This window comes from Octodon degus, unplaced genomic scaffold (assembly GCF_000260255.1).
Source record: "Octodon degus isolate 3935 unplaced genomic scaffold, OctDeg1.0 scaffold00266, whole genome shotgun sequence".
Lineage (NCBI taxonomy): Eukaryota > Metazoa > Chordata > Mammalia > Rodentia > Octodontidae > Octodon > Octodon degus.
The window spans coordinates 318,878-340,751 of record NW_004524842.1 but is presented as its reverse complement, the minus strand read 5'-3'; the positions used below and the strand labels follow the sequence as shown (position 1 = coordinate 340,751).

The 21,874-nt window shown below is 39.8% G+C and overlaps 2 protein-coding genes across 5 annotated transcripts in view; both read right to left on the bottom strand.

Annotated features, from left to right (window-relative positions):
- Positions 1 to 730: 730 nt before the first annotated feature.
- Pts (6-pyruvoyltetrahydropterin synthase) lies at positions 731 to 8,037 on the bottom strand. The gene is made up of 6 exons (XM_004646365.2): positions 7,745 to 8,037; positions 5,786 to 5,865; positions 3,976 to 3,998; positions 3,598 to 3,654; positions 1,368 to 1,438; positions 731 to 1,180 (listed from the first exon to the last, which is right to left on the bottom strand). Exons 1-6 carry the CDS (start codon positions 7,825 to 7,827, stop codon positions 1,057 to 1,059), a joined length of 438 nt encoding a protein of 145 aa, XP_004646422.1. The 5' UTR covers positions 7,828 to 8,037; the 3' UTR covers positions 731 to 1,056.
- A 7,205-nt stretch (positions 8,038 to 15,242) lies between these two features.
- Positions 15,243 to 21,874, bottom strand: part of Bco2 (beta-carotene oxygenase 2) — a 49,776-nt gene continuing 43,144 nt past the window's right edge. For all 4 annotated transcript variants that reach the window (XM_023706621.1, XM_004646363.2, XM_023706622.1 and 1 more), the window contains 4 exons: positions 17,913 to 18,050; positions 17,162 to 17,344; positions 16,556 to 16,666; positions 15,243 to 15,482 (listed from right to left, as the gene is read on the bottom strand). In XM_023706621.1, coding sequence (XP_023562389.1) covers positions 15,369 to 15,482; positions 16,556 to 16,666; positions 17,162 to 17,344; positions 17,913 to 18,050 — 546 coding nt within the window. In that variant the 3' untranslated portion in view covers positions 15,243 to 15,368. The remainder of the gene's footprint in view (positions 15,483 to 16,555; positions 16,667 to 17,161; positions 17,345 to 17,912; positions 18,051 to 21,874) is intronic.

Here is a 21,874-nt window from a genome sequence, read left to right as displayed (position 1 = left end):
CTACGAATAAATTTAAATGAAAAATAAAGCTTCTTCTTCTGATTCCAGGCACTTGGTAGCCACGGTTTACAGTGCAATTATGGCCAAACAACCAGTCCCAAAGACGGCACAGAAATGGCATCAAGAAACCTCGGTCACAAAGATAAAAATCTCTGAAGGGGGTAGATCCCAAGTTCCTTAGGAACATGCATTTTGCCAAGAAGCACAACAAGAAGGGCTTCAAGAAGATACAAGCAAACAATGCCAAGGCCATGTGTGCACACGCTGAGGCTATCAAGGCCCTTGTCAAGCCCAGGAGGTCAAGCCCAAGATCATCCCAATGGGAGTAAACCGCAGGCTCGCTCGACTTGCCTCTATTGCCCACCCCAAGCCTGGGAAGCATATCCGTGCCCGCACTGCCAAGGGTCAAAGGCCTTGCCAGCCAAAGGCCCAGGCTCCAGCATCTGCTCCAGCCCAGGCTCCCAAAGGTGCCCAGGCCCCTGTGAAGGCTCCACAGTAGAAGCCTCTTATCTGCTGATACAAAAACAGAAGGACTGGTGCGACCCCTGGGGTGCCATCTGTGGGGGCTGGCGTCCTCCTGTGCTCTTTGTACAAATAAACCTGAGGCAGGAAAAAAATAAATAAAGGTGAAAAGCCACAAAGAAATACATATTGGCGGCCAACGCTGATGAATTCCTGAATTTTTATTCTGTGTAACTGTATTTCTAATGAATCCCAATCCATTTAAATCTTTAAAATTTAAAAAATTTTACCGAAAAAAGACGCTTCAAGTGATATTCAGAGGGACTAGCATAAAGCTCATTGGGAGAACACATATGTAAGGCCCTAGACTTGATCTCCAGCACCATACAAAGAAAACAAACTGTTCAAGATACATTTGATTTTAAAACAGACAAGTTTATACCAGGGCTTACAATGATTTCAGTAAAGCAGGCATGCCACAACACAATGCACAGGTACAAAAATCATGTAATGACTGCTTTATAGTGAAGGGGACAAAGATCTTTTTCAAATATGGAAAGAAACTAGTCTTTTTACAATGTTAATCCTCAAGAACTATTCTCCTTTATAGACCACAATATTATTGTCAGTTTCATATACTTTTACTTTATAAAGAACTCCCGCGGGAAGAAATTTCTGGAGGTTGTCCCAGATGTACACAGCTACATTTTCTGTCGTGCTGTAGAAAAAAAAGTAAAAAAGTTCAAAATGCAAATAATAAAAATATAATTTCATGTTTAATATTTACAGAAATTTTAGTATTGTGGGACATAGTAAACTAAAACTTTAGAAATCACAAGTAATTTGAAAGAAGTTTAGATCCAATTCTTCTCAGTCTTTATGAAAGGCAAGGTGGTGACACCCACCTTACAACATCAGCGAAGTATGGCACATCCAGATCCAGGTTCTTGTGGTCTAGGGGCTTTGTAATTGCTTCCTGCAGACAAAAAAAGGGAAAATCCATTTATTCGACTTATGACTCAAATTCCAAAAGGCACCACCTCCAAAAGCCTCTCAACTTTAATATATTGTTTAGCCATGAACTCAGTACCTGTTAAGTATTATATCTTTGTATACGTCTATAAACAATCTTACAAGTGTAAATCAGGCCTAGCTCCTGTAAATGATTAGTTATTCTTGTTACTGAAAAACTACAGAGGAGAATTCCTACAGCTTTCTTGAAACTCAAGCCACCATGACTCAGAATTTAGTTTCACATGTTTGAATTCTGTCCCAAAAGTTATAAGAAACACTTCCACAACATTCTTCCCTACAGAACAGTGCCACAATATCACTGGACAAAGATCCCAACTGAGCACTGTATTTTATAAAGCAGTCCTAGACTGAAATTATATATGTAGTTCTAAATTTCTGCTATGAAGAGTAATTTAAGAATGACCTTGGACTCTGAGAAGAAAAGGTATAAATACATAAAGAATATTGTTTCTTAATACTTACATATATTAGTATAATGTTTCTTTTTTGTTGTTAGCAAGGATTGTAATTGCCCTTCCTTTTAGGTTTTTACTTTTAGCTCTTGGACAAAAATCTAAGCACTTATAAAACTAATTTTTCATATCATATGGTTTTAAGTAATAAGAATAGGGATCATTTCTTGAGCAAAACCAGAATTATATATAGTGTAAATCTCAGATTAATTCATTTTTAAATAGATCAAATGAAGAGATATCTTATGTGAATATCAAGAAAATGTATTTCAGCTTTATCTTCACACCCTGTCCTGGTCCCAACTCCTCCAGTGAATTTCACTCAAGATGCTACGAGCCACTTTTAGTAATGGGAATGTGGTATACTTCAGGTACATAAAGGAGAAAAAAAGCACAGCAAACCGTGCCTTAGGTGTTCAACCGCAGTTGCTTCAGGCTTTCCAGTATTACCTTACATTGTATATTCATATTTTATGCTCCCAGTAAACCCAAAAACTATCTATCTCCCTAAAGCTCTCTAAGCACAGTGGTATCTATTCGCACATTCTCTTGTTTATTTACTCAACCAACAATTTTTGAGCACTGTCTTTCACACCCTAGAAAAAGCAGCACACGTAGTCTGTGCTACTGGCTTTCCTTCTCTGGCCTCCTAAAACTTAAATCAAAACACTTGTGCAAAACAGGCAAATTTAGGATCGGCCAAATAGCTCAGTGGATTAAAGCACCTGCTTAACCTACATAATGAAATAACTGGTTTGGACAATCTGGTCTAAAATGTCATAATACATGCCTGGTGTGACGACACATGTCTGTAATCCCAGAATTCAGCAGGCTGAGGCAGGAGGACCCTAAGAATTTGTTTTTTTTGTTTTGTTTTGTTTTTTTAATTATTTATTTATTTTTATTTATTACATTTATTTATTGTGTGTGTGTGTGTGTGGCCAGCTCAGCCCACAAGGGGGCGGGGCTGGCTGGCATGTGGTGCCGGGGGATCGAACCGTGGTCCCTGTGCTTTGCCAAGCCTGTTTCAAGTAGGTGCCTTAGACCACCGAGCCATCTCTCCAGCCCCAGACCCTAAGAATTTGAAGCCAGCCTGAGCTATATAGTGAGCTCTCAAAACCAACCTGAACTACCTAGTGAGACTCTGTCTCAAAAATAAAATCTCTTCCAATATAAGAAGTTTGTGACAACACAATCAGTAAGTTCTTTATTGAATATGTGTGCGGATTCCTATAATGAACTGTCCCAGTAAGTTCATGATAAAGCCAGAGTGATTAAGAAAAGACAGAATTAAATATCTATGACTAAAGACACAAGGAATGTTCAGAGGAGTAACAGAAAGCTTAAGGGAGAGAGCCATCCTGAAGAAAGGGTAGAAGCTGTTAAAACGGAAGAAATCAGGATATTCCAACAAGGCACCCAAGGTGAGCAGGGTGTATTTCTCCCCACTGCGACAACACCTGCATGACTACTTGCCCTTATGGAGACTCTTAGAGGGCCAAGCGGTTCCTCCAAGCAGCCTTCCACTCCCACACCCAACTCCACTTACGAAGTCATAGAACCTCAGCAGATAATTGAGGTGGTAAAAACGTGCCACCAGACATTCACAGAAAGGACAGCACATGACAAGCACCCAATATGGCATTACCTCCATGTAGTTTTTTAGGTCAGTCAAATTCATAACCATTCCTGTAACAGGATCAATCTAAAGAAGAAACAAGAGTGAGTAACCTTAACAGGGTCCCCAGATGCAAACTTCTGGCAAATTATTAAAGGCTGTACAGTGCACACGCTGGCCACATGTTGCAGAGATAATCATCGTTCTCAGCACAGAAGCAACATACGTCTCACGTCCCTTTCACTGTTCAGCTTTTCTCCCTGCCTGCACACAGTCCATTACAGACGACACTGAGCAAGGAGAGGCCTGGAACAGCAGCAGTCACCACACACAAAGGACAACAATGAAGCAAACGAGACAGTTGGCTGAGCAGGGACACAAAAGCACACAAATATCTGCAGCACATACCTCTCCATGTACTGTCACCACAACTATGGGGAAGGAAAAAAATGCCAGAAAACAACATGATTTTCCACAGACAAACATTCAAGCACAAGTCAGCAATATGAATCATTAGATCTCTAGCTCCCAAAGCTATACTTACATTTTCCTCCTAAAGTTTGTCCTCTTGGGTAAGACCTTATTATCTATCAAAGCAAGATTTACCCAAGACAGAGAACCTTAGTGGGGGCTTTGGCTAACTACAGCAAACTGGCTAAACAGGTATAAATTCTGCTCACAATGTGGGTATACAAGGAGGATAGGGCTGTTTTCTATGTCTACTTATAGAAGTAGAAAATGGACAGGCAGGTGTCCAGCTAGTCACTGAATTGGGCCACTTCTTGAAAGTATCTTTCTGAGCAAGCAAATCACTAAAAAGAGAAATAGCTTTCTCCTCGAATAAGGGAAAACTTATTCTTTTTTTACAATTTGCTAAATACAGTTCATGGCTTGTGCCCTATGATTTATGTTTCCTTTTTAAAATTTTTTAAGGACCAGCCAAATAGCTCAGGAGATTAAAGCGCCTACAAGCAGGGGCTGGGGTTTTAATCCCCGGGCCTGCTGTGCCAGCCCAGCCCCTGGGGCACACTGAGATGGTGGCACACGCCTGTAATCCCAGCTCTTGGGAGGCTATAGATAGGAGGATCACTGTGAGTCCGATCTAGTAGTGAGACCCTGAACACCCTGTAGACCCTTCCCTAAAAAATACAAAAAATAAATAAAGAATAAAATAAAATAAATTTTTTAATCTTTTATTTCTTTGTATGTTTGATACAGGATCTTGCTACACAGCTCAGACTCATAGAGATCCTCCTGTCTCAGCCTCCCCAGCACTGGGATTACCGCTGTGTGCCACCATACCCGGTTTTGGTGGCTGGCCTAGTATGTGGGACAGGGAATCAAACTAGGGTCTGCAACCTTATAAAATTATGCTTATATGAAACATGTCAAAAATCTTGATTAGTAACTACTTTACAAATTAGTAACTTCTAAAAATATGTACTATTTTCAAGTCCACACAAATACCATTAGGTACTACATAATAAACGAGTACACTGAGATTAAGCGATATCATAAATAACTAAATAAGAAATCCTGATCTCTTGATGCCCCACCTGCCCTTTTTAAATGCCACTGCACCACACAGCTCAGTTGCAAGGCATCAGCTGTGTCCCAAAGAATCAAATCTCTTATTTTTGCACAAATTATAATACTTAACTTTCTTAGAGAACCAAGCTAATTTTCTGCCAGACAGTGTTTCCCCTTTGTCAGTTATTATTTAGTCAAAGAATAAATCTAGTTTTTAAATTCTGCTTTTGCTATGAGATTCCACACAGAACTTTGTTAACTGACACACAAAAACTACACATATTAAAGGGGCACCATTTGATGTGTGAGTACATGTATATATAAAAAAGTTTTAATCATCTTAAACATATCTCCTGAAACACTATAGCACAATTTTAACATTAGCTTCAGTGATACACAACCAGAAGGAAACACAGTGCCCAAAATTTTCTGTTATATTCTCTAAAGCCAAAGAAAAAGTTCATTCTACCATCCTTGGCTTGGACTATCTACAACAGAGTAGACAATTATAAGGTAATATTTAAGACACAGGCAACCAAGACAACAGCTTTTCACTTTGAACTTCTACTTAACTTCTTGTTTAAAGCATTCGCACTGTCCCTAAGATTCTTTCTCATTATGCCTACATTTGCAAACACTCTTACATCCTTATTAAAAAAAATTACAATTTCACCAGTTTTTCTCTCACCTTTATAATTGTGCCCATGGCCATTTGTATTGTTGCATTTTCCAAAGAGTTTCAAGTTTTCCTCATTACTCAGGGATTTGCTGACCAAAAAAATAAAAGAAGAAAGTAGGCATGACTCATGTCATATTCAGACCCTTTTTCTGTTCCACATACTTATTATTTGCTCTGGTCTTTGAAAAGTTTTATAATTTGTTATTACTTTAACTCACCAAATGGAGAAATCACTTCGATTTCATTATTCATCTCCATTTAGGTAACCAAAGTATGTTTTCTAATTTCACTACTGTACTACTGCAAATTACAGTAAATAAACTTTAAATTCAACCCCTTTGCTTCACAGAAAGATTCCAGCCCATCTCACGGTCCTTTCATTCAATTCACTAAACATTTACTGAGTACCTACTATGCAAAATGAAAGTCCACAATGAAGCAACAGCAGACTGAAAAACACAAGAGGAAATCTGTCCCTTTAAGCAGCTTAAGATCTCATTTCCTCTGAAAAATAATTACATGACCTCAGTATCCTCTTTTTAAGTCTCCCTCTACTCTGACTCAATCAACTATTGCTTACTGAAAACCTTACCAATCTGTTGCAGGATATTCAAATTGGGCAAATTTTTAAAATTACAATTGTTAGCTGTTGTTTCAGTTTAAAAAACAATGAATTTGTTTATCTCTAAACAAATTTGTTGTTTCAGTTAAAAAACAATGAATTTGTTTATTGTTGTTGTTATTTCAGTTAAAAAACAATGAATTTGTTTATCTCTACCCACCCAACTTTCCATTTTCTATGTCTTTATCTCCCTCGTATGTTTGATCTTCTATTATCCAGTCTCTTTCCTTTTGAAAACCTTACTATCCCAACCACTTTTCAAACTTGAGAGCTATAGTTCACAAAGCTTTTGAACAAAGGTATCACCCCACTGTCCACAAAACTGAATACATATAAACTTCAGATGGGGCAGTGACACGTGTCTGTTGGTCCCTGAAAAAAACCCTGTCACCTAGCACAAGGCTTTAAAGCACAACATAAACCCTTTTCCAGTAATAAATGGATGAATCCTGATGGCTAGAAATTATTTTCCTCATCCGGCCTGATGGCTCAGCGGACTAAAGCACCTGCTTGGGCAGAGCACATCGGCCGGATCTGATCCCCAGCCCGCCGCCGGCCTGCCCCCGGGGTGTGCAGAGAAAGTGATCGAGACTGGGCGTGGCGGCACGTGCCTGTAATCCCAGAATTTGGGAGGCTGAAAACAGGACAATCTCGACGGGGCTGATCTACGTCGTGAGACCCTGTAGACTCTGCCCTAAATACAGAATAAAAATAAAAATAAAATTATTTTCCTCCTTTCACAGAGGAGGAAGCAGAAGTTCCGAGGGTAGAGCTTGCCAGTGAGTAGTGAAACTCATCAACTTCACTGCAAGCCGCTTGAAGGCTAGAGGCTCAAACCCCACCTGGGGCAACTGCGAAGGCAACGACTGACCGTCGAGGTTCATGTCATCGCGGGCTCAAAGGGGGACAGAAGTTGCCAACCACTGATATACTACATACAGTAGCTCACGCTCCTGCATAAAATCTCTGCTAACGTTTACGGAGTGTTTACAAGGCTCGGGTTAGGCAAGCTTAACTCTGCTGAACTTCACAGGAAGCCTTAGGAGTAAACTAAGGGACTCTGGAGCAACCGCTCCAGAGCGCCGCCTAGGGGTGTGATGGCAGGGTGGCGCACGCTAGCTGCTGCGATAACCTACGCACCGCACTGCCTCCTCTAGGGCTCCCCGGAGTCTGCGCGCCACCGCTCTCGCGAGGCCGGACCCGCGCCGGCGCCGTCCCCAGCCCCTGTCCGCTGACGTCACCCTCCAGCCCTGCCCCGTCCTCGCGTGACACTCCCAAGCCCGACCACGCCCCCAGCCCCGCCCACGGCAACGTTTCCAGTCGCGACGCCCGTGGGTACACCGCACCTGTGCAGCCGATGGCTTGCGCTGAACGAGATGAGGCGAGACACTCGTGCCTGGCGGCGACCGCCCGAACCCGCCGAGCTCATTGTCTCCAGGTGACGCCGGGCACCGGTGACTCTTGACTCCTCCCTCTGCCAGGCCGGGAGCTGTGTGGTCTTGTGCGCCTGCGCAGAGCAGGCTCCCTGGTTCCCGGAAGCGCTCCTTCCTTCGCTGTCCGGTGGGGCCAGAGGTCCGGAGCTCCTCTAGTCCGGCAGAGAGATAGTGACCCTCATCTGTCACTTGTCTGAGTGCCCTAGGATAGCGCGAAGCAATGTGTGCGGAGTCAGTGGCTCGGCGAGAGGTCATACCATGAGCTCAGAGCGGGTTTGGGCACATTCTGTGTCCTCCAGTGACTACTTTAAGCTTTCTCTGTACTCTCTGTAGAAAACCCTGAGCTGGAGTAGACCCTGAAACTCCAAATCTGAGGGCTTTGTGTACTTAAAACGTAAAAGGAACCAGAATCTGAGAGCGCCTGTACAACTACGGGGCTTCCAGAAGTGGTACTGTTGTAGGCAGCCGAGTTAGATAGAAATATTATAGGCAGTTAGACAGGGTCAGGCCCTCAAGGAGACAAGATGGAAGACAAGATGACTTTGCAACTTGGAAGAGACAGACACTCCCATATGGGCCAGGCCTGAAGACCAAGACAAAAAGAGGAAACACAGTTACATACTTCCCTAGGGATGGGCATTAGGGATTGATGTCCTAAATAGTATCAATCAACTTGAAAGAGCCCAAAAGAGTTACTAGCCCAACCCCCAACAGAAAGAGACCCTGTCCTGTATTCATGCCCACTTGCTACATGACTCGCTTTCCCAGTTGATACTGGATTTAATCAATTTTACCTGAGCAATGGCGCTTGTAATCTCATTGGTTGACCATAGTTTTTTCCCACCTCATTCCCACCTAAGCGAGTTCTCATGTCTTCACCACCTTAGACTCGCCTCACCACATGGTCTTCCTCTATAAAAGTCCCTGCAAGAGACATCTTGGGGGGGGGGCACTACCTGCTCAGCACCCCCCCCTTAGACAGGAGCTTTCTTTCTCTCAATAAATATATTCTGCTCATAACCTCCGTTTGTTCCTAAAATTCATTTTTCAGTTTTAGAGAACATGAACTCGTGCAGGTCAGGTCCAGAGATCGTTTTTCCCTATGTCATTTGGAGGTTCCCTATATTGTTTGGAGGTCACCCACCTGAGACCAGTTTTTCTCCCTGTATCAGTACTACTTTCGGGCTATTATCTAATGACTTTCACTAAGGAAAATTCGAAAACCACCGTTCCCCACAAGCATTCGTGGGCCCATCTATCAGAAATTCTTGTACATTTAGAAAAGATAAAATTATGGTGACAAAAATATAGCCCCCATTGTGATTTATCTCAAATGTCTTGTCACTAGCTATATATTGTATACATTCTGCCTTAAATCTTTTATTATTGTTTAAGGTGTTAAGTATACATTTTAGGTATAATGATGACATTCAACATAGGGAATTTGTACCTGTGCATGATATAAGCTTGATTCTTTTTCCCATTCCCTTAACTTCCATTAAACCCCTCATTCTGCATTAAATTAATGTTATGTAGCAGACATTCACACATTTTTATATGTCTATCCCATCTTCCTCATTGTAGAGAGGGTTTAAAAGAATTGGGGCAGGGAGATAGTTCAATGGAATAAGTGCTTACCTTTTATTAAAAAAATAATAATAAAGAACTGATGTGGGAGGCCCTACACATTTCTTATCTCCTAGTTCCTCTCCAGGGAATTTTCATCTGCTTGAATCTTTTTTCCATGCATCAAGAGAGCCTTATGTACTCACGGGTGAAGTCACAATTGTGATCATATCAAAGATGCTTGTGGTTTATTCTTTGGATCTATACTCACAGGAGGGGGAAAAAAAACTTCAAACTCGCTACTCAAGTAGTTTGTGTATTGTACAGTATGTACAATTAATGTATTCCATTTCCTGCCTTCTCATGGAAAGCTGACCCAAATGCTACCCAACTCTCCCTTTCCCCCTCCCATGTGCACAACACACTCAATTTCCTTGAGTCTGGATACTGGCTCATGATAGGAGTTGAGTTTAGGGAGAAAAGAGACCTGTATTTTAAACCTCAGTTATATACTCAATTTTACCAACACCTGGACTGCTAGGCACTGTGCCTAGGTTAGAAAATGCCATCAGTCAGTTTTGTTTGGCAGTGAAGTGGTCTTCTTCCAGGACTTTAAGGAGAGCAAAGCCAAGGCAGAACTCATGCTTGGGTCAATATCTTAAGAATATATTGCTAACCTATGTATGTTCAAACTTCACTCCCTGTGCATTAAGATGAAGTATATAAGTATATACTGGAAAGATGTCATCAGATCTGTGATTCCTAGAGGTCAACCAGAGGATCCTTCAGTGTTCACATCCACATAAGATAGACTAAGCCTCCAAGTCCTGTCCAAGGAAGTACTAGAACAACTTTCAGAACCTCCTGTGAACTATCAAGCTATTTATACTCTCATGGTTACCTTAGGCTGGTGCTCCCACATCTCTGTATTATCTCTGCTTAAACATCTTCTTGCCATTCTAAATCTTTGGTTGTTTGACAAAACCAGACATGGGACTTAGCCCTTTTACTTTACTTTTTCTTTTTCATTTAGTATGTGTTTGAAATACATAATGGTAGCGTGTTTGCAATACATCATGATTTGTACATGTACATAACACACCTGAATCTTGGTTGTCATTTTCCCATCCCCTTCCCCCCTTCCAACCATTCTTACCCTCCAGGTTGAATGCCAAAAATTCTATTACATGAGAGCATGGGGCTGTATACCAGGATGCTTGTGTTGTAATTTTTGTACTAGGGAAAACTAGAAACAACTTCAATTTTCACCCCTACAAGTTGTTTGTTCATATTTTTGCTGTTCATATTTTACTTGGTTATTTGCCTTACTTTACTGATTTTTAGAAATTCTAAGTCAATTTTTGAGGTTAATCTTTTGCTTTATAAATATCACAAATAGTTTCAGCTGAGCAACTACCAGTTGTTTAACTTTTCGATATTCTTTCTCCGTTGCAGTTTTTTTCTTAATTTTATTCTAACATACTTTATTCATTTTTGCTTTCTCTTTTTTTGAGAACAATGTACACACGTTTATTTTATAGACATATTCCAAAATTAAGATGTATAGTATAGAGTACCTTTTTATTTAGTACATGATTTCTTTAATTTCCCCACATTCAAATTGATAAGGACTTTGGCAGCATCTACACTGAATTCTAATCTTGAAGAAAATTTATTTCTAAGTCAAAAAGCCATAAGCCAGGACAAAGCATTATTTATGATTCATGAAAACAACTGCATTCCTGAGGCACAAATCATAGAATTATTGAAATTACCAGCTGGACACAAAACTTTTAAGATAAACCAATCAATTGATAGCCGAAGTCTTACACAGCCTATTGTTGGAGTTTGCTTCCTAGTCCACTCTGCCAGTCTATTTCTTTTAGTTGGTGAATTGAGATATACTGACTTAAGTCTGACATGTTAACCTGCTTTTTCTCCTTTGTTTAATTATTTGCCCTATTTGATGGGTGTCTGTTCTCATTCAAGGAGTAGTGGTCATTTTGATCCTACTCTAGAATATCTTTTAGTAGATATCTGTGTAAGGTTGGCTTTGTCATGAAATTCTTTAGTTGGTCTTTGTCATGGAAGTATTTTACTTCTCCATTAAACTTGAAAAGAGTTTTTGCAGGGTATAACAGTCTGGGTTGGAATTTGTTTTCTTGCAAGACTTGTAGTACTTTGCTCCATGCTCTTCTTGACTTGGTTTGTGAAAAGAAATCTGCCAGGGCTTTTTTGTTTTGTTTTGCTTTTTGTTTTTGTTTTTTTTTGGGGGGGGGGCGGTTGGCAGAACTGGGGATTGAACTCAGGCCCTTGCGCTTGCCAGGGAAGTGTTTATTCTACTGAGCCATCTCCCCGGCCCCTTTCTTACCTTTTCACTAGATGGAATGGTGTCTTTAAGGCCTGAAAGTCTATTTTCACTTTCATTCCAATGGTTTTTCCAGCTTGTAACTGAGGTTTTAATTTCCTGTATATCTCTCTGAATCTACCTCATGCCTTCTATTTCTTTCCTATATTACTCATTCAAGGATTCCATCATTCTTCTATTCACCTCTATTTTTTTATCAATGTCTTCTTTAGAAGAACTTAGTAATTCTTTCATTATAGTTATCATTTCTTTTTTTACTTCAGAAATTATTTCTGATCTGATTTCCTCTATAGCTTTCTGCAGTTGTTTCTTTACTTCTGGCGCTATTATTTCAGAGAGTTCAGGTGTGTGATTTCCAATTTTTTCTATGCTACTGTCTCCTGCATTTGTTCAGGTCGGCTCTGGACCTGAGAATGCATTTTGCTCCTTTGCTTTCTCTTTTATGTTTCACTTTTAGGAATGCCTTTCTTACCTTAAAGCACTATATAAAACCTCACATATTTCTTATTTAGTGTCCTTATAGTTGTATTTTTTATTTTTTTCTTATATCTAACATTTTTATTTACATTATCTTTCTTAAAAAGGAAATGATCCCTGTTTATAATGCTTTCTTACCAACCAACACTTTTTCCAAATCATATCTTATTTAAATATATCTCCTATTTGAATCATAATTCCTTTGGCAGATTTTATCCTGGGTTTGATGATTGTATTCCTTTCATTCTTGTACAGAAAGAAAAGTAGATGGCAATCTTTTTTCCCCTCTATTTCACAGTGCTGTCCTGCCTATTCTCTTTTCCCTTCTAAACTGAGGCTAAACACCTCAGGAACTCTCTCAGAGGGATTTTATCTGCCAGCCTTCTTCATGATCTAGATGGCATTCTCCAGGGATCTGTTTTCTATTTGTTTCTGTCTAACTAAAAATAAGGATTCATATTTACAGACATACCTTTAATGTCATTATAATGGGACTGTAGACAGGAGAGTTAAATGCATGTGTACAGTCCACTATCTTCTCAAAATCTGCACAACTTTTTAATGCTTTCACTATACTTTTTGTTAAAGTCAGTTGTATTTATCTGGTTCTTGCTGGGGAAAAGTCATAAAATTTGTTATGCATGTAAATGAAATATCTTCAAATTTCAAGTAGTTGAGAACTAATTGTTGCTCATTAGCAAGATGAAATCTTTTTCATAATTACATCTCCTTACATATTTTAATCAGGATTCAGTTAGGTTTTTTATTTCAAAACTACTCATATGTTTTAAAATTGACCAAAGCTCTACCTCTTTTAATGATGATTCATGTAGCAGAGGAAAATGTAAATTTAATGTAAGATGTTTCTACAAATTATTCAACTGCATCTTTTGAACTTATCTTCCCCATCTTTCTCCACTGTTTGCCCATTGCTGCCCATTCACCCGTGTCACAGTCTTTCATCTCCACCTTTGCTAAAGATGGCGATGCCTAAGCTGACATCTGCCACTCTTATTTCTGTCTTCATGAGAGACACTGTTCTAACCTAAGTCACTCCAGCTGCCAACCACTTCTCATTCTCCACTAACTCCCACTGTTGTCATCAAGGACACAGGAAGCAACACCCTGACTAGATCAAGCAAAAAATCTTTCTGCAGATTTAAAACCAACCCACATGTGACAATATCACTGAATAACTTCCAAAGCACATCCTACCATCTTTCAAATTTACACTTTGCCTTCAAAGCATAGCTTCCAGACTGCTGCCTCTTTAGTCTGCTCATCTAGACACATGTATATATGAGCTGGGGATGAGGTAGAGGATAAAGGAATTTCAAAGGAGAGGAAGGAGAGCTAAAATCGGTCGACATTGCTAGCCTGGGCCTGCTATCAAACTCAGCACTGGTATCTCAAATGATAATGGAAGGAACAGGGAGAGTTTAAAAGTGAAGAGAGTATGAGTATATAAACTCTTGCTTGCCCAAGTTGAATTGGAAATTGGGGCCACTCATTGTAGCAATACCGTCTATCTTTTTTTTTTTCTTCAAATTTTTCACTGTTCCTTTCTCAGGGATTGGAGCCAAGGAGAGCTCTTCTCATTCTATCATTCTAGAAGTACTCATTCTAGTTAGTTTGTAGAGGCTTCAATCCATAGCCAGCTGGTTCTAAGGCAGATGGCATGGCAGAGGGACATCACAGAGGAGAAATAGTCCATTGCAGGGCAGGTAGGCAGCAGCAAACAGCAGCAGAAGCTGCAGTCCCTGCTGCAGCCTCCTTTTACTTTATTGCTACAGTACAAACCCTCACACAAGACATTTGTATATATGGGACATGTCACTAAAGAGGACTGGGTTATAAAGTTTAAAATAACTCTTAAGGAAAAATTAAGAAGAAATTATGTTGGTCCAGTATGTACAGGGAAACCTAACCATGAGTTCACAGGGATCCCAAATTACATGTTTGGGTGCCTTCTTTAGCAACAGTCAACATGCAGAGGAAGCATGACTGTTTAACTGACTGAAAATTGGAGTCTGACTGAGGAGTGGGTTTTGTGGGTTACTGAAGGAAAAAGGAACCAGAGAATGTAAGGGTACTGGCAAGGGAGTGACTTATTGGGCTGTTTAAGGCTGCTGATAAAAACCAGTATTTAGAAATATGGAGATTATATGGTCTCTAGTGCCACCTGTTGCTCAGCTAAATGAAGAACTACTGGCTTTTCATCAATCCCTAGAAAAACTATGCACCTGAAGGTTAGAAGAAATGCCTGATTTTAGTGATAGCCCTCAAAACAACCACCTCTGAGCTCAGTTGAGGGAGAGGTGGGAACAGCACCAGATGGTCTATTGGGCATGTCTGGCAGTTGCAGGAGCACCTTCTATAGACAGCAGAGAAATAGCCAGGTCTCTAAGCATGCCAAAGCTGGGTTCCTGAGTACTTTAGGACCAAACATAGCCAGCAGGTTGTGACGGAAAGAAGCATTTTTCTGATCAACGTTCTAAGCCTATCTATGGCCATTTGTACATCTTCTCCCAGTACCTCTGTCACTCACCTATCTGATGATAGTAATTACCTAATTCCATCTTTTCTTATTATTATTGCCTACAGGGAAATACTCTTATTATTATTACTTACAGGGAAATATATCTAATAAATATATATTTAAAATGGTCTTCAAAATATTGTATCAACACTTGCTTAATAATATCAAAGAAAAGCTATAAAAATCATTTGTGAGCCAGGCATGCTCACACACACCTGTAATCCCAGAACTCATGAGGCTGAGGCAGGAAGATTATCACAAGTTTGAGACCAGCATAGACTACAAAGTGAGCTCAAGGCCAATCTGAGCTGCATAGTGAGACCCTGTCTCAAAAGAAAAAAAAAAAAAAAAATCATTTGTGGTCATGTGGTATGGCTGAGTGATACAGTGCCTAGCATATGTGAAGTCTTCGGTTCAATAAATAAACAAGGAAGAACAAAAATACAAAACCATAATTATCTCACGAATTCTAATTTTAATAGAAGCTTAAAAACAAAATATGATTTTAGAAGCAGGGTGCCTTTTGTGCTCTTTTTTTACAGAGCACCCTTGTTCTTAACCTAGTTCCTGGGCCTGTGGCCATCTCATCACAGGGGTACAAATGTGCCATGGAACCCATAAGGCATTTGCACAGGAACCTCTGCTCGGCCCAGTTCTTCAAAGGTGCTGGCATCCAAGATGAGGAGAAAATTGCTCTCATTCTAGAAAAGGAAAGACAAGACTGAAAAGGCCCTCTTTCATCAAAAGTCAGTCTGCCTCTACTATACTAAGGAAAAGCCCATGTTTCATTCATTTTTGCATTTATACCTAGGTACAATGCCTTGTCTATGCACTCAGTACATGTTTGCTGAATTGCTGCATGGCTTGAAAAGGAAAACATGGCTGAAGTTCACACTTAAAATGAAGAAATAAAGTTGTTTACAGCAATCACCTTCATAGGTTCTCTTTGAGTCTAATGATCTCTTTACTTACCCCTTCACAATCTCCTAGGAGATACAGAAATTCTTTTTTCCAAATTAGAAATGCCTCCATTTTGTGTTACTACGGAGCTAGTGAAGCTACAGCATTGCAAAGCAGACTTCCATCTGCCCTGATTTAATTACAAGAGTGCCAAGTGCATGGCATGAGGCCTAGGCCCGTGACAGACATCATTAATTGATCACTGCACTTTCCCCACCAAACTACTTAAAGGCGTCAGAATACTGAACCCTGGGCAACCACGAATAATTGATTAAAGCTGGTATTCAAAGTGAACCTATTTGTCATAAGATTGCCCCCAACAAGAAGTAAGTTAATGAGTAACATTATTGAAACATGAGGCCAGGGATTATGATACCAGACTTTGAGATCAGTTCATTGAAATGGGCAGCACAGATAGTGGTATGAACATTACACAAGAATCCAGAAGAATTAAACATTGGCTTTATCCCTATGAGATCCTATACAAGTATGCTTCAACTTCTTTAATTTATAAATTCCATGTTTGTAAAATTATATCCTACAAAGTTGTTTTAAGGACTAAGATAATAGGTATGAAAGTATTTTGCAAATGGCACATTCTTATGCAAATATAAATTATTATGATGATTCTACAAATAGAACTTTAAAACAACAATAAGGTATGGATTGTGATAAAAAGGATATACAAACAGTAAGGCAAGAAAGAGAAGGGAGAAGGTGCCATGTAGGAATAAACTATGGACTACATCACTAAATGTCATCTTCAAATAACTTACCCCTACTTTTTTCTGATGAGTGACAGAAATACTTTTACCTGGTTTGCAGTGATGACCACAGAAAGAATAACTCCAGCATCTTCTTCCTGTTTTCCTGGTACTGGAACAAAGACAGGTTCTGAAGGATAAAAGCCATCTTTTCTCCAAACCTGCAAATATGCCCACACACAGAGTATTTGAAAAAAAGACAGTTGTGATTAGAAAGCTTTCTATACTTTTTGTCACATAAAAATTAATTTGTATATCAATAGAATATTGCAACAATTAAAAAATTAGGCTTGATGAGTTGAATTTAGGAGAGAAAAAGCCAAAAATTTTGGCAGTTCCCAAATTCCATCACCACCAATTTTTGTGATTATAATTTCCCATTAATTTAAGATAGAGGTGTCACAAAAACCTCAATCTCACAATTTCTCCTAAAATAATATTAAGCTTAATGTTATTTTTCTGGACTTGGACTTTTGTTAGATACCCTAGAGGAAACACACGCCTAACTTAGGTGACCGTATGCTTTTCAAACTTACAAAATGACTGCGCTGTTAAACTATTAAAGAATCTCAAGAGCTACCTTAAGCAAAACAGAAATTAATCTAAAGGGTGGAACAGGTTTTTGAAAATGTTCAGAGAAGGAAGATTTTCATTACCTTCAGCGTCTTGTTCACTACATCAACCTTGATCAGAGAATCCCCCACCAAATGCCGAAAGCCACAACCATAAAAGAAATGATACTTTTTGCCACTGAATTGACCATAGTTGATCTGGGGAAATTCAATGCCTCCTTCCTCTTCTAAGTCTTCATGATGTAGATTCTCATGGACACACCAGATCTAAAAGAGATTCCAAAAAGATTTGAAAATATTGTTTAATTCTCACCAATTTTCTTCACTGTTGGTTAGTAAGAGGTTAAAAAAAAAACCTGTAAGTTTGTGACATGGCTTAGAATCTAAAGTTACATTAACATTTTTGTGATGTTCTTTTTGTTTTGAGGATAAATGCATATTACATTGGGTTTGTGAATAAGCTGTGAAATAGCATAGGAGATGGAAGTGGCATTTTATTCTACTAAAGTTAAGGCATTGACATCTGCACAATGATATATCTGTGGCAAGCACAACTGATCTTGAAAGTGGGAGCAGTCAATGCCAATGTCAGAAGCTTAGACATTTCACAACCATTAGAAAGTTGCATATGTCTGTTTCCAAACACAAACAGTCACACAGTGTTCATTTCCACCAAGTTTCTGTGATTTGTACACAAGCAAGATTCCATGACCTTAACCTGCTCCATTGAATGCTATGAAACCAATGGGGCACCACACATTGTAGGGAATAGCCAAGGAATAAAGCAACATCTCCAATGTTTAAAATCGTAGGTTAGAGTCCATTCATAGCATACCTTTCCATCAGCCTGCTTCACAGCACTGGCTGAAGAATAAGACAATGGACTGAGAGTCTCACCCTCAGCAGCATTCACACTGATATCTAAGGGCAAGACAAACCTTCGAGGAAAAGATCTGGCCATTGAATTATAGACCTGTTGAGGAGGAAAAAAAATTTAAAAATCTCATTCATAGGATAACACATCTCAATAACTTAGTCAATCAAAATTGTTGGCATTTCTAAGTAATTACATAAATTATAATCTCCATTCATTAAGACATTGTGTAACTACTATAGGTCAAGCACTGTTTTATTTATTGTGCTGGGTATTTTTTGTCTAGGCAAGTGTTACCCCATTGGGCCACAACCCAGCTCTATACACCATTATAAACACCGGAGAAATGGTGGCAAAAAAATCATTGGTCTTCTGGAATTTATATTTTAGGGGTGGAACAATTATAACAGATGCAAAAATCAGATGATATGTTATTTAACTCGCATAAAGTAAATGATTATACAGCCAAAGGCAAGTAACCAGAACTATCAAGAGGTGCGCCTTGCTTTGGGTTTGGTCAGGTTAGACCTCTACACATAGGAGTCAGTCTAGGTTTGCATTGTTTGCACCCTACACAGTCTTGAGATAAGCTTGATTTTATGACTGATCCTTGGTTGGGAATTCAGTTCTTGGAAGATGTTCTGTTTGATAAGTGTTTTTGCATACGTGAGACCTTGAAGCACTGTCCTAGTTTTTCTAGATAGCTTATGCTAACAAATGTAATTTGCTACAGGAATTCTGCTCAGATCTAGAACTTCAGCCACTAAGGTTAATCATGTAGGGGCTAGATGCCTACATAAGCAACCCCCTCAAAATGCTGAACATCAAAGCTTGAGTGAGTTTCCCTAAAAGACAACATGTAACACAGGTTATTAGGAGTAGTTTCAGGAGAAATTACATCCTGTGTAACTCAACTGTGAAATAACTCATGCTGCCTTTCCTTTAAACTTCATCTCCTACATCTTCTCCTTTTGCTAATTTTTCTTTGTTTCCTTTTGCTATGATCAGAACTGTGAACATGTGCCGAATCCTGTGAGTTCCCCAAGAGAACTCTTGAAGTTAGAGACGATCCTGGAAACCCCACATACAACTGAGTGGTAATTCACTTGTCCTATTTTTCTATACTTCCAAACCTCCTCCCATCCTCACCCCCAGTTTGGTGTCTATTAAGGGTTTCAAGCACCTGGGGTGGAGGAAAACCCTGACAAAGCCTGACTGCAGAGATAATGTTTAAGTAGAAAATCCAAACAAAACAAGTACACCTAACAGCCCCATAGGCAGCAGCAAGACTGACAACTGAATATTGGGTCTTTCTCATCTCTGTTTGAAGTAGGCATTTGTATCTTCTGCGTCCTATAGAAGGATTCTGAAGCCAAATGTTTATAGGACTCAGCCTATGCTGTTGGAGTCAACACATCTTAGAGCAAACAAATTTATAGGCTCACACATTGCATAGCAGGGTTCCAAATCCAAGCAGAATCTTCAGTCTGCTTTTCATTGGTATAGGGCAAAAGAAGCAACTAACTAACCAGCCAGATCCTGGACAAGGACAATTGTGGAGAGAAGGTAGGCCTGGAGGGCCATCAGACCATCAGACCCAGGAAGAAAGTACAGACCTGCCCAGCAACCTTAGAGGCTCAGGTTCCCCTCCCAAAGTGGTTAGGCAGGGATGGCCAGATAGCTCAGCGGACTAAAGCACCTGCTTAGGCAGAGCACAGCAGCCGGGGTTTGATTCACGGCATGCAGTGCCATGCTGGCCCTGCCCTCTGGGGCAGACTGTGAGGGCGACTGAGACTGGACATGGTGGCGTGCGCCTGTAATCCCAGTGCGTGGGGGGCTGAAAACAGGAGAATCATTGCAAGTCCAATCTATGTAGTGAGACTCTGGAGACCCTGTCCTAAATAAAAGTGAGTAGGCAAATGACAACCAAAGGAAACCACCACAGAGAGGGCACGGGTTAGATATAGGCCCCCTGAGAAGTTTAAATTCAGGTTGCAAAGGACATAGGCCCTGCCCTCCATAGTGAAAAACCAGGCCTGGTGACTGTTGATATTAAGTCCAACAGTCTGTGTGAACCTTCACCCCACAGACCTCCACTCCACAGGCTACCTCCAGCAGAGACCAAAAGCCAATTGTTTTCCTATCTACCAACATAAGGAAGGACAACTGCTGCAGTCTAGGGTAAACAGAAGAATCTCTGGTGCAGACAGGGCATGTCACAAGCCCTAATGCGAGGCAGAGAAAGTTATGACTTGCTGGACTCAAAGACTACAGATCCTGGAAGAAACCATTCATCCAAAAATACAGAGGATTTTTTTTCAATCTTAAATTTTTGTTATTTTACTTTTTATCATTTTTCTTTTTCCTTTATTGGGTTTTTGGGAGGCTTGGAGATTTTTCTCCCTTTTGTTATTTTTCTTTTCCACTTTCAACTTTTTTCTTCCTTCTTTCTTTTATACTACTAAGTGTAGAAGGAGTGGAAAGCCAAAGAATGGAAAAACAAAATTTGAAAAATTAAACAGTGGAAGAAGAAAACTAATCAATGGATGATTGGAAAGAGGAAAGGCGAGTGAGATAAGGGATCATCTCAAGGAATAAAAAGAAATTAACAGTACTAGAAAAGAGTCACACAAAATAATGAACAAGACAAAGAAAAGGAATAGAAACAGAAAGCAAAATTATAGGAAATAATAAAGAGGATTATTGTGACTGATTTTATTACTATAAAACTATGGTAACATAGTTATTGATATTGTTTTTTTCTGGATGCCAATATCTGGGTAGCCTTTCTGTCATTAACAATACTGCAGCCCATTCCCAGATTAGGTACAGAATCAAACTGCAGCCTTCCCTTCCAAATAAAAAGAGGTTGCTGGGTCCTGTAACAGAGGCAAAGGCAACAGTTAGCCAGATCTAGAGAGCACTGCTGAAAGCAGACATTAACTGGAGGCCTCCATGCTAGCAATAAAGCTTTCTAGTATAATCAACCTAGAAGCCTCAGCACATGCATGCATGCACATGCACACACACACAGAGAGAGAGAGAGAGAGAGAGAGAGAGAGAGAGAGAGAGAGAGAGAGAGAGAAACATAGATGACAAAGCAAGTAAAGTTTTTGCTTCCAAAAAATCTCAACTTCCAAAAGCTGATTCATGGAGCACTGAAAAATCAAAAGGAAATAAAAAACCATAGTGCTAAATTATTCAAAAGGATGAAAGAAGAGGTAACAGAACAGATCAATATGGTGTTTGGTAATGATGGCTAAACAGATAATGGGCCTACTTTTTAAAAAATGATCAGCAGAACTACAAAAGACATTAATAAGAAGCTAGCTAAACAAATTACATAAAACGTGAATGACCAGCATAGGAAATAATTTGAGTCCATAAAAAGGTACCAAACACAAATTTAGGAGGTAAAAAATTCTTTCAAGGCCAGGTGTGGTGCTGAACGCCTGTAACCCCAGAATTCTGGGAGACTGAGGCAGGATGTTCATTGTACATACAAGACCAGCTTGGGCTAAAAAGTGAGCTCAAGGCCAACCTGAGCTCCACAGTGAGTCTCTGTCTCAAAAGGACAAAAAAAGAAAAAAAAAACCCTCTTTCAAAAATGTGGGAGAAGGGTCAGGTAGATAGCTCATTGGTACAGCACCTGCCCAGCAAGCATGAGGGCCTATGTTTGATTCCTGGTACCAAAAAAAAGTGTGTGAAACAGAAGTGACCAATGTGAGAACAGCATCAGAACTAGAAATGAGGGCTATTGTCAGTGACCAATTAATGAGATTCTAAAAAACAAGACAAGAACAGGGGTGCCTGGCGGCATGTTCTTGTAATCCCAGCACTCAGGAGGCTGAGGCAGGAAGACAGCTGTGAGTTGATGGCCAACCTGTGCTACAGTGAATCTGAACTACGTAGTAGCAAGTTCA

What these genes read in the sequence shown, in the direction of transcription:
- Pts (XM_004646365.2), bottom strand. Translation starts at nt 7,827, where the DNA reads ATGAGCTCGGCGGGTTCGGGCGGTCGCCGCCAGGCACGAGTGTCTCGC. An exon ending in GCAAGCCATCGGCTGCACAG is followed by an intron (nt 5,866 to 7,744) that starts GTGCGGTGTACC and finishes TTTTTTGGTCAG; the next exon opens with CAAATCCCTGAGTAATGAGG. An exon ending in TACTTCGCTGATGTTGTAAG is followed by an intron (nt 1,181 to 1,367) that starts GTGGGTGTCACC and finishes TTTTTTCTACAG; the next exon opens with CACGACAGAAAATGTAGCTG.